The following is a 12,413-nucleotide window of genomic DNA, read 5'->3' on the forward strand; positions in this document are numbered from 1 at the left end:
CCCAGTTGCAGTAGTAAAATCTTAATTAAAAAGCGCCCGGCTATTGGCTGCCATGCGGGGGAAGGGACACGCACGCCCGCAGGCAGCGCAGCCCTCGGAAGCATCCCAGAGAAATATAGTTCTTGATTAGTGTATTTTCATCTCGTTCTTAGCGGAAGACAGTTTGTAAGTACCTGCTAATGTTAGTGCTCTTTAAGGTTTCAATTGTTCTAGGGGGTTTGCCATTGACTTTTTCATTATTTACCTACTGAATCAAAGTAAGCAAATGCCATCTGTTTCCCTGCTGCTATCATCTTCACTTTTAATTATCCGCCCAGCCGCCTAATAGAGATGATATTAAACTAAATCTTTTTGACATTAAAAGTAATTATCCCCAAACCAATATTACAAGAATGAAAATTACCACCACCACTACCCCCCCCTTCAAGAAAAAGGCACATTCCTCCTAGCCCAGGCAATCTCTTCAGATCCGGAGCGAGGAAAGGGAGACGGAACTCCCGTTAGCCCGGACTTCTCAAGTATTTGAAACATTATTAACTCGATTTCCCGGCTCCCAGTGGGGGAGGAAAAAGCGACAAGGGGGAAAGATTTGTGGAAGGAAATAAGGGAAATTCGGGGCTCCTCTCCTCCCGCAGCCCGGGAACCCGCACCGGGGCTTCGGCGGGGCCGGGGCTGCCGGACCCCTCGGGATCCGCCGGCAGGTTCCCAACCCAACCCCAGTCCCGGCTTTTGGGGAAGGGCGCATCCCACAGACACAAACACGCGGCCCTCGAAGGCTTCGCATCACCCATCCCGCGGCTCCGGCCGTGCGGGGACGGTCACGGGAGGGACCCTGGGATCGGGGCCCGTGGCCGTGAGGGGCACGGCGGGTCCTCCGACAGATGGCCGGCGGCTGAATTATCTCCACAGAGTCATTTCGCCCACTCTGAGACTTCTCCGCCATTTCTCCTCCGACTCGCTTTAATACGAGCCCGGAGCCGCGTCCCCCATTTCCTTTAATACGTGCTAAACTGAGCTAATTTTAATTGCATGTTTCAACTTTGCTAATTAAATAGAGTGGTCTAATTAAAAGTGACTAGGGAACAGTTTTAATTCAACCCTCTACTTTTTTAACAATCCATTATGCAACAAATCCAGGGGTAAGCCCTCCCTTTAAAAAAGCTACAGATGATTGAGTTTTTACACCTTTTTACACGCTCACAATGGGGAGACTTGACCCAACATATGTAGCGGCGGGGCCGAGCCCCCCCGGTTCCCCGGCGGGGCATCGCGACCGAGCCGCCTCGCTGCTGCTGCCCCGCCCGGGCGCCGCCGGACCCGGGGGCTGCCCGGGGCCTCCCCGCTGCAAGTGCGGAGACGATTAGCCCGGCAGAGGTTAGAGTAGCACATCCCCAGGACAGCGGAGCAGGATTTGGGAAAATCGGGCTCTTTACACGCTTCATCTCTTCACCAAGTGCTCATTAGGTTGTTAACCTCTGGTTCACATGAAAGGGGCATGTGATGAATCCCCTCCCGAACAAATGGGCGCATCCCCCTTCAGGCACCGAACAAAGCCCTTAAAATAACTGCACAAGAAAGCCTTTAGTTGTTACTCTAAAATTTCTTTTCTCCGGGAGCTTGCGCCCATCCACACACACGCACACCGGCGCACGGAAAGAGGAAAATAAGCTCACGCACGCAAAAATCCATCCATCACCCCTCCTCCCCCGTGTGCTGGAGCTAAAAATTAAAAATCCGTGGTCTGTCCCCAGGGCCTTCGGCGCTGGCTGATGTCCCCCGGGTTTGGCTGAGGCTCGGGCTGGGGCTTCCCAAGCGAGGGGAAGGAAACCTTAATCGCTCCAGCGGGGCGGGCGGGGGAGCATCCTCTGCCTGAGCAGGGGAAAGCCACGCGTCCGGGCAGGGGACAGCGCTCTGCGGGGACGCGGGGGTGTGGGGTGCCCACGGCGGCCCCCAGCTCTGCCCTGCCCCTCTTCCACCCGCGAGCTGAGCGGATCCTCAGCCAGGAGGGCGCGGGCAGGAGCTCCCCTCGCCGGCCGGGGGATGCGGCAGGAGATCGGAGCAAGCCGGGACCGACTCCGCCGCTCGGGGCCCGCTGCCCACGGAGGGCCGGGGAGCCGGGCCCGGCTCCGCATTCCCACCGCTCGCCTGTGGATTTGGGGCTCTTTAAGACCTTTGCTTTTCTCTCCCTCCCTCCCTCCTTCTCCCTCTCCCCTTTTATTTCCCAGCCCCTCGGGCACGGATTAAAGTGACAGACAATTTCCCCCCCTCGCGCACCTTATTGATGGTTAAATGCGCTCTGAGTTAATGCGCGGGAAGCGCCCAGGGCGGGGGGGCTGTCCCGGGCCGGGCCCGGCCGGTGCCGCCGCTGTGGCCCCGCTCGGGCGCGCGGGCGGGCGGGCGGTGCGCGGGCGCGGAGGCTCCGCGGGGACGCGCGCGCGTGCCGCAGCCCGGCGGCAGCCGCGGGGACACGCGCGGGCCCCGCCGGGAGCACGCGGGTACCGCGGGGGCGGCGGCCCCGAGCCGGGACGGCCCCGCTCGGCTAATTTAGCGCAGGGCGCTCCGAGAGGTTCATTAAAGGGGCTCTTGTCAGCTCCCTAACGATCCGAGAGCTTTTTAATTATATTTTATATTCCCCTACCCGTCTCCTAACTTCAAACACATGGTAAAAAGGATTTGCTGTTTTGTTTCAGGTAAAACCTAATGATTAAAATTCAGACCCCGTCCCATGCATCTGCTTCGCCTTTGCCAAATGAATTGAAGGGAGAGAGAAAAGCGATTTCATTGAGATCACAGATGGGGTGCAGGTTTTTGGAAGAAATTTGAGAAACACCATTGTCCAGAATCAAAACTCTATGTCTTGCCCCACAAAGGGGGCTGCTTTAAGCCCCTCAACTTCTATGGGGCTTGTTTTTTAAACTTTAAGTGTTCCGCACAATAAGCTGCCACTAAAATGTCACAACCACTCTAATTCCAAGTGTGTCTCACTGCAAAGGGTGCAGAAAAATGAAGGGAGCAAAGGCAAGGAGTGTAATTAAAAACCCTGGAGCTCCCTCCTGCCTGCTGGGGCCCGGCGAGGGAAATGCCCCCGCCCGTGGCAGCGGCACCGACACCCCGAGGTGCGGGACCGGCCCCGCTCCCGCATCTGCCCGGCCGCAGCCCGGCCCGGCGCATCGCGGCGCTTCCACACTTCGGAGGCGAAATTTTTTCATTAGCCGAAAGCAGAAGATTAATCCTTTTATTTTTATTCATGATCATGACAACCCCGGTCGGATTTGCCAGAGGATTCCCCCCCCCGCTTCAATGTTTATTGCCCCGGGAGCTCAGGAGCAGAACAATCCTGACGGAACGCGATAGATAAACAGTCTCTTATCGTTAGAGAGACACATCGAGGGGTTTGCGGAGGGGCGGGCGACAGCGTCATCCAAAACCTCACGCACTTGGGGCAAAAAATGATTCTTGTATTCTTTTTCCAGTTGACACTCGGTATTTTAAGGGGCTCTTACACAAACACACAGACTTCTTTCAAGTTACTGATGGACCATCCGCAATCTCCCAGGGCACCGTCCAGCCCGGGCCGGTGCCCTCAGCCCCGCGGGGCGATGCCCGAGTACGCGGCTCCATTTGTTTGGTTGGTCGGCTGTTTGTTCGTGGCTTGTTGGGGTTTTTTTCCCCCCGGGAATGCCCAAAATTTTCCTTGCGCGCCCCTCGCCCAGCGCCGGGCTGAGCGGCCCCGCCCGCGGGGGAAGGCGCGGCACCGAGCGCTTCCCTCTCTTCTGCCTTGGCTTTAATAATTTCTAAATAATTTCTAAATGATTGTTGGCGCGGGCAGAGCCGGGCCGGGTGCGGAGGGAGCGAAGGGAAGGGAGACCCGCGGGGGCGGCTCCGCGGCCGCCGCAGGCTCCGGTGCCCGGGAATTCTGCAGGTGCCCCGGGAATTCCGCAGGTGCCCCGGGAATTGCGGAGGTGCCCCGGGAATTCCGCAGGCGCCCCGGGAATTCCGCAGGCGCCCCGGGAATTCCGCCCCGACGGCTCCGTCCCGCCCGGGGGAAGCCGAGGGGCGGCTCCGGTCCGGCCGGTGCCGGGACCGGCCCGGGAGGCGCCTCCGCCCCATCCCGCTCCATTGCCCCATCCCGCTCCATCGCCCCATCCCGCTCCATCGCCCATCCCGCTCCATCGCCCATCCCGCTCCATCGCCCCATCCCGCTCCATCGCCCGGGCAGCGGCGGCAGCGAGGGGCGAAGGCGCGGGGGACCCGCACCAAGGCGGGCATCGCTCCTTCGGGGTTTCTGCTTGCTCATTCGGTTTGGTTTTCCCGCGTTAGACGATGCTGCAACAGCCACACAATGTCTGACTCACCTTCGTCTAAACCTTGAAGAAGTGTATTTCAGCAACGGAGCGCTCTCTGCAAACCGCAGGTTCTAAAAAATATCTCCCCCTACTTTCTTCATGACAACCACAAAATTATAAATTATTTTGTTCTTCGGCATCAGCGAGTTTAGAGCTGTCATTGAAAAAATTCCTTCTCCATTGCCACTAGTTTGGAAATGCTTTCCCTTACGCATCAGTCTTAATTAATTAGGACACATTAAACAGGCCTACACAAAATGAAAAATATTCCTAAAGTACACATCAGAATAATTTTAAGCTCCTAAAATGGCTGCAACAGAACGGGGGCTTTCAAATGACAACAAATGAGGTCTACCTGTAAATTTAGAAAAGGCAAGATCATGAGTAGGATGCCATAATTACAAGGTACAAAATACTTATCAGTGATAGGAACTGACTCTAACGGAGACTGTGACAGAGATTAAATAAAGCACAGAGGGAAACAAAATGTTAGAAACTACATTCTTAGGTGAATGAAAACATACTTATATTCAGTACTTTACAAAATGATAATAATTATTTAAAATCACCCAAATAGCACTACCCTTTTCAAAGAAAACTGCATAAAAAGGAAGATAACAGAAAGAAATTAAAGTCACAGGAAAAGACTAAGATTGTAACCAAAAGTTTTTGAAGACACTATCTTAGATCCTCAGAGTACACATGTATCTGACTATAAAAGACTACAGAATGCCCACAAGAAGCAGTTGGGTCATGTGAACCAGCACATTCAAGGATGTAATAGGAAGACAGACTCAAAGTAGGAAACTAAAAAGAAAATAAGAAAATCCATGGAAATTTAACTTTTGGAAGACACAAATCCTGAATTAAACAACTGACAGACTGCAAGGAACAACTACCAAAAATGTAAAGGATTATTGAAAATATGTGGAATAGGAAACCTGCCAGAAGATATTTTTATGGTGTAAAAGACTCCTTTTATTAAAAATAGAAACAACTAAGCTAGTAATTTGTAGTGGCGTTTACTACAGTGGAAACATATTTTCCTGAGTTAAAAAAAAAAAAGAAAAGTAACATTATCAGAAATTTGATGGCTGGAAGCAGAAATCAACAAATTTTCACAGTGAGAGGATTCCAGCCATGTCCCCAAGAACCTGTGAGGGAACCCGTGCTATTCCTGGTACTCAGACACCAGCACCTGGAGAAAGGGATCGGTGGTGATTGATATTTATTGGTGCTGCTGCCAATAAATAACACAAACCCACTCAAGGTGAGTGGATAGAAAGGGAACAGCCACGAGCTGTGGAATCCTGGGGAACACTGGATTCCACAAAGGAAAGGAAACTCACTGGTACTAAGCACAAAATAACAATTCTGTTAACCAGCAGTTCTGTAATCACAGGAAGTAATGAAACCTCCTCCTCTAACCAGCAGTTGAGTGACATTTTAATTGAATTATATTAAGGCTGCAGTGTGACTTCAGTCTTTATTACACAGAAGAATCCACAGAGGAAAGCCCTGGCTAAGGAGTGGATTCTCTGCTATCTAATGAGACATTAAAACCCTCTGAAACTTTTAGGGTGCTTTTAGGGCCAGGAGTGACTCCCAAGAGCTGGATCTGGAGTGAGCCTTGCCTTCACTGCACACACTCAAGGGACCTTTCATCTGCCTTCTCATTTCCTGAATTCTGGGATGCTGACTTTGACAAGATTTAAGGAAATTTTAGACAGCCAAACCTTTATAGCAATAAATATGCTTGAAATAATAATAAAATAAAATAATAATAAAAAAAACCCGTAAAAACAAAAGGATGTAAAATGCAAAGGTAGTAATAAGATATTTAAAAAATATTTCAAGGAGCCTGACCAAATTCATCCTCTATACATCAGCAGTGCTGTCAGGGGGAGCAGCCTTGCCTTCCTCTTCCTCTCATCCTCACTGACTCCCACCAGTGAGCTGCATCAGCCTCAAAACTGCTCCAGGAAAAAAAAAAAAAAGGTCACTTTTTAATTAGTTTGCCTGGTTCCAGTGCAAGGTGGGGGCAGAGATGGCTCTGCTGGCAGAAGTATACATCTATATCAGACTAAATTGAGTACAAAACTGCCTGGATCCTGACACATTCAGTGCTAAACTTGGTATTCCTCCACCTTTGTCATCTGTGGGGGGAATAGTTTCAGGTAGAGAGCAATCTCTCATGCTGTGTACACACAATATACAGTAATTTGATATAGTAATGACCCATCCAGAAAAAAAAAAATTAAGGCTACTGCAGTTGCCTTCTCTTTTATACAAACAGAGTAATAAAACTAGACTCAGGTGCAGAATCAACATCCAGTTTCTACTCTCAGCTCTTTTGTTCAAAAAGACCAATGGCTGCAATGAACTTCCACTGTCAAGGGCTGGGTTTCCTCACCCCAGGCAAGCACACACAGCTGCCAGCCTAAAGATGATTTTCACCCTCCTTCTCAAGGACCTTAAAGGAATTCTGTATTTTGGCAGTCAGACAGCTTTGCTAGTGGGCAACACACACATTAAAAGTAGCTGTGCTATGGTGCTATGGTGGTGTTGAAGTAGACTGGGGAACGTCCAGCACAGGAACTTGTCTCTCCTCAGGCCTTCACAATATTGGAAAAACCAAAGTGTGAATTAAAATCAGTGAAAATTCTCTGGAGGAGGCCACCATCACTGTTTCCAAATAAAAATGCATCCTCTGCTTTGTCAAATGGTGGAAAGTCTTGGTGAGAGCTGAGAGCCCCCAGAAGCAGGGCAGAAGAAGGAGGAATGGCACACACACGACATCTCCACCCTCAGCATTTCTGACTGAGAGCTCCAAGCAGGTTCTGGTTCTGCCTGGTAGTGACTCTTCTCGTGTAGAGACAGCCACTGATGTGCTTTGTGCTTGCTGTGGGCTGTTCTAAGGCACTGAAATCTTCTCATGCTTTGTTAGGGAGCCTGGACACAAGGCCTGCATAATGAAACACTTCAGTCCTGTGACCGGGATATTGTAATTTGATTTTTCCTACATAAGGAAGAGTGAAATCATATAACTGTTTAGTAGAAATATTGCTGCAATTGAAAATTTATTTTAAGTTTCTAATGTCACTGAGTAGGTACAGTTTATGAAAGCCAAAGTCCTCTTCTGCTACATTAAAAAGGACAGACAGACCCCCCAGCACAGCTCCATCAGAAACACCCTCAGCACTGCCCCTGAGCTGAAGGGTGCACATGTAGAGAGTGCAGAGCAAACACTGTGTTCTGCATGGTCTCTAGTAATGATTTCAAACACCACTGTTAGAAAGTTTCTCCCAAAACCAGAGTGTGCCCCACCTTCACCCCACGAGCCACGGACGCCGACGCATCGCACGGGATTCCTTTCAGCAACAGTAATTCCCTAAGACTTAAAACTAATGCATTAATCACCTTAATGGTAATCCATTAATGTGAAGAACCTGAAGATAAAAAGGCAGAATCAGGGATGTGCTCTGTAGCAATGGTGTTACAGTTCTAGGGTAATACCGAATTACAAAATTCGAGTGACTAGAGGATTATCCATGCCAGCAGAGCGTGTGAAGTGAATACCAGGAGAGCAGAAAATGATGGCATAGAATATTAATATTTCTACACAGGGATTGGTTTATGCTGATGGTGTGATTCAGAAAGGTGACTCGACATGGTTGCTTCTTGAAATCAGGCCCAAAGTATTTAAGGACCAAAATCATGAACGTTTTATTTAAAGAGCGATACACTTGTTTACGTTGTGGCAGAATGATCCCTGTATACTGATCTCAAAATCTTTATATCAGAGGGAAGTAATGCCACCACTTTGAACACTTCCAGTTAATTATCACTAGAACATTTTGATAATGACAGTGTATTTTGCAATATGAACAAAATGAGGGAAAAAATAATGGAGTTTAGAAGAAAAAAAAAAAAAGCCAAACAACCCTGGGAGCACTGACTTCAACAAGTTCAACAAATATTCAAGCCACATTTAATAACTTTATAAAACTAGTATCAAAGTAAAGAATATATAGTCAAAATACAGAAATCAAGTTGAGTGAGAGAAAACAGCCAGATGAGATCAAACAGAAGTTAAACAGAACAGATTAATATAAACCAGTTAGCTGAAAGGTCGCTTTGCTTCGTGAAGCACTATTTCAGCAACTCCTTTCCTCAACAGCCAGCTTAGAAGGAAAAAAAAAAAAAGAAGATATGCATCACTTTAAAATCCTGCTGTATGTTTACTGTGATTGTTTGTAGAAACAGCATCACCCCAATTTGCAACCCATGTTAATTTCTTATTTAATAAACGCAGTGGAATTTTTTTTTTGGGGTAAGAAAACGAAAGTTCAGGATGAAGCGTCTGCATTCAGCTTTCCATTACACATACATTTATCATTCTATTGGCTAGGAATTCTTTTATTTGTGAACTGCAAATTATTAGGATTTGCTTACACTTCTAAACCTTTTGTTTGTCATAGATACTTCACTTCTAAAAGTGTCTGGTGTAGCACTCACTAATTACAGAATTATAAAAGGTAGAATAAGGCTTTGCCCGCTCAGAAATTCGCATTTTTGGTAAAGGTAACAATATGTCAGCATCACTAACATCTTAATAATAGGCATACATTTAATTTTATATCACCATCCTTCCAAAGAGAAAAAGAAAGACTAAAAGATGTGTGCAACTGGTTTTAGCTTAGTATAAAATTTTCAAATCAGAACTCATTCAGCTACAATAAACACTATGAATTACGTATAAACACAGATGGAAAACAATGTGCCAGGCTTTAAATGGAAAAAAAAATAGTTTAGCAGATGATGATCCTGTAGTGCTATTGTGCACTGTCCTGCAAGCCCCAAGATAAAAGAAAAACAAACAAACGAAAAGGGGTGAAAAAAATTAAAAAAAAAAAAAAAAAGGAGAAGAAAAACCCCCAAATAAACCAGTTTTGATGCAGGTTTGGCATCAACTGCACATTATGGTCTTAGCCTCAGTATGCTCATTCTGTGGTTGAGAAATTTAGAGTACCAGATTTTTCCATGTCAGGTAGCAGGTAGCTGGTGCATACATTTCAGACAAGAGAAGTACGATTTCTTTAATTTGAGATGGGATTAATAATGTATTGTTAATATGTCCAAAGTGTGCAACAATAAGGCAGATTTCTTATTACACCACCCCTTAAAATACCCATTGTTTGATGAACCAAACAAGGTGCTTTAAACCAGCAGAGTAATAGGAGACGAGCAAGTGCCAGAATGAAGAAAAACTGCTAGAATGGGAACTGCCCTTTCTTTCACAAGGAGAAATAAAGAACTTTTGTATCTGGTATTTGAAAGGTTTTTAACAGCTGATATTCAATATCAGCTGATTCCTGAAGTGTTGGCAAGATACCAGGTTTCTGGTACTGGCCATGTCTAATGTTATTTAAATATTCACATCATGCAATAAGCAGTTTCACACTGCAATGTAATGGAAAATACTTCCTAAACTGAATTGGAACTGAGACCCAAAGCAGAACCAGTAAATAAATATCTCGCATATATGTCAAACTATATTCTCCAAACAAAACCTTACATCTTATCAAAGAAGTCAGAAAGTACTAACAAAAATTATATGCTTTCTACTATAATACTGTTAAATTTCCATGGCTGAGAATGTCCCATTAATTTTTTTTCTGCCTTTTTAAATTAGTTGACAAAGTAGAAATTCAAACACAGAAATAAAATGCATATATATGAGAGCACTGGCTCAGTGAGATATCAAATATACAGCATTCTAGTGTCAAAAGTACAGGCAGAAATGTCCAAGATTTCTTGGTGAAAAAGGGGCATTTGAGGAGTAAAAATTCTACTTAACAATCACTCACATTTTAACAGTGCATTAATTATAACAAAAGCTGAATGATAAGTGAGCAACAGAATCATAATGTTCAGTGTTCATAGCAGAACTTTATCCTCTGCTCATTTATATGAGGTTGGAAACATATACTCATGTATGTGAAACTTTAAGTAGCTATTTTTGTTGGTTTTTTTTTTTTTTTCAATTTTTCAGGATTCTTGCAAGAGGCAAACTTGTGACATGGAATTGAGCTGGATGTCAGTACAAGGTGGTGCTCAGAGAAGTCTTCCTCTCGATGCTGTGCCTCTGGCTTATCAAAGGATGATTAGTCCTACAATCTTGTTTGATCTATTCTTTTGCCTCTAGGAAAAGGGTTTCTTGAGGATACAGTTTTACCTCCATTAATGATTTATTTGGATCCAGCTGGGTCACCTGTAAACACATGAACACAAAGATATGTGTAAGTAGACTTTTGGATTGTTTATCTTCACAGTGCAGACTTTTACTGGGAGGATTTTTGAGTCTCTCCATCAATGACAACTGAAGCTGTATTATTTTTCAGGATGCAGATCAAGAAATATATACTGTGTTTTCTGATGTTGTTACAAGTGTTCTTTGGTACTAACAATGAACAGAATAATAAAAAACCAGAATCCCTGACATTAATTTCAAGAAGGTCTGGCTCTCTATCATAAACTTATGCATTAATCTATTTTTGTCAAAGTTAAGAACTTTTGGGAGGTTTACTAGAACACATGAATTGAAATGAAAAATAAAACTGCACTCCTAGATAATCATCCCAAAATTTCAGTCAAACTGATGGTGCAAGCAGCATAGCCAAACCAACAGGGTCTCTCAATTGAAAAGGGAAATTTTATTTTCCTTCTCCCTTTCTTGCTCCAAGTCATGTGCTGGAATACCCAGCTTTCACTCACTTCAATGCTCTTCCAGACACCCAGACTGGGATAAAACTGTTTAATTGTGTGGTTATTACACAATATATTTACTTATATAGACAAATTAATGACAAAAAGTGCCCCAGTGTCCTGACATTCAAGTTTACAAGTCAATGCTGTGACATCCTTCAGAATACTGCAAAGCTTCATGGAGAAAGATGAACCATTTTCTGAAATATTTCCCTTCTATTTTTAAACTTATTTTCCCTGGTAATTCTGTTTTGGTTTATTTTGCTGTGTGAGCACACCAGTTACCAGAAGTCTGCTTGTGAATAATAGATTATTAGTTTTATACCATAGGTATAAATGCAGATGCATGCCAATAAGCATTTTTTCCAAAGTTAAATGTGTTTCATCTATGATCACAACATGTCACTGCTTTCTAAAACTGTTTTGAGAAAACATTAAGGGTCTAGCACATGAAATGCTATGAATTAGTAAGAAATGTTCGTGTAATTTTCTAAAAAGTCTAATTTACTAATCCTGTTACCTATTAACAAATAGGTAGCATTTGTTATTTGTTTACCTATTAACAAATAGGTAACCCAAAACCCAAACAGATGTATTATTTTTATTCCCAAAGCAGGAACGTATTTTCTTAAACTTCATGTACCATGGTGAGCTCCTGCTAAATGCCTGAAGAGAAAAATAATTTACAAAAACCAGAGTCAATTTTAGATTCCTATTATCTACAGTCCAATTATGCATTCCTGCACAGATGCTGCTTGAATTATTGAAAGGTTATTATCTACGAAAGCAAACCTGTTATGTAAAAAACAGCCAAAGTAGTGCATTTAAGTTTGTGATTACAGAAGTATGCTAATTAAGTATCTTGTAGCATTTTTTAATGTTTTGGTATTCTGCTACAGTCTGTTACTGAGCAGGGAGTGAGGTAAAGAGGGGTCTGTGCAATTCACAGCTTCTGAGGCACTGGGCACCTGAGAGAAGCAATTTTCCCTCTTTTCAGTACAAGCCTGTATTAATTCAGACATCTCTATTTTCAAATCCTGCAACCATTTTGTTGGGGTTTTTAATTTGCTTTTTTTATTTTGCAATAAAAGGCAAGAAAGTCATAAAACGTCTCTTTTGCACTTGGAAAAAAAATTTCCAGAGTATGCCTGGGCACTGAACACAACCTTCCAGGCTGTGACCAGATGGAAATGTGTTATTCACTTTGTGTTATTCACTTGAGCATAATTCAAGATACATGTCCTAGGCTAAGGTTTGCAAACTTCAAGTGTCTTAAATAACAACAACACAGGATGTTCC

The 12,413-nt window shown here is 44.7% G+C and overlaps 1 protein-coding gene across 1 annotated transcript in view; it reads right to left on the reverse strand.

The window, feature by feature from the left end:
* Positions 1-8,047: 8,047 nt before the first annotated feature.
* Positions 8,048-12,413, reverse strand: part of FAF1 (Fas associated factor 1) — a 145,520-nt gene continuing 141,154 nt past the window's right edge. The window contains exon 19 of the mRNA XM_058030494.1: positions 8,048-10,620. Within this exon, the coding sequence (XP_057886477.1) occupies positions 10,537-10,620 (84 nt within the window). The 3' untranslated portion in view covers positions 8,048-10,536. The remainder of the gene's footprint in view (positions 10,621-12,413) is intronic.

The sequence above is a fragment of the Melospiza georgiana genome, chromosome 9 (assembly GCF_028018845.1).
Source record: "Melospiza georgiana isolate bMelGeo1 chromosome 9, bMelGeo1.pri, whole genome shotgun sequence".
In the NCBI taxonomy this organism is placed as follows: Eukaryota; Metazoa; Chordata; class Aves; order Passeriformes; family Passerellidae; genus Melospiza; species Melospiza georgiana.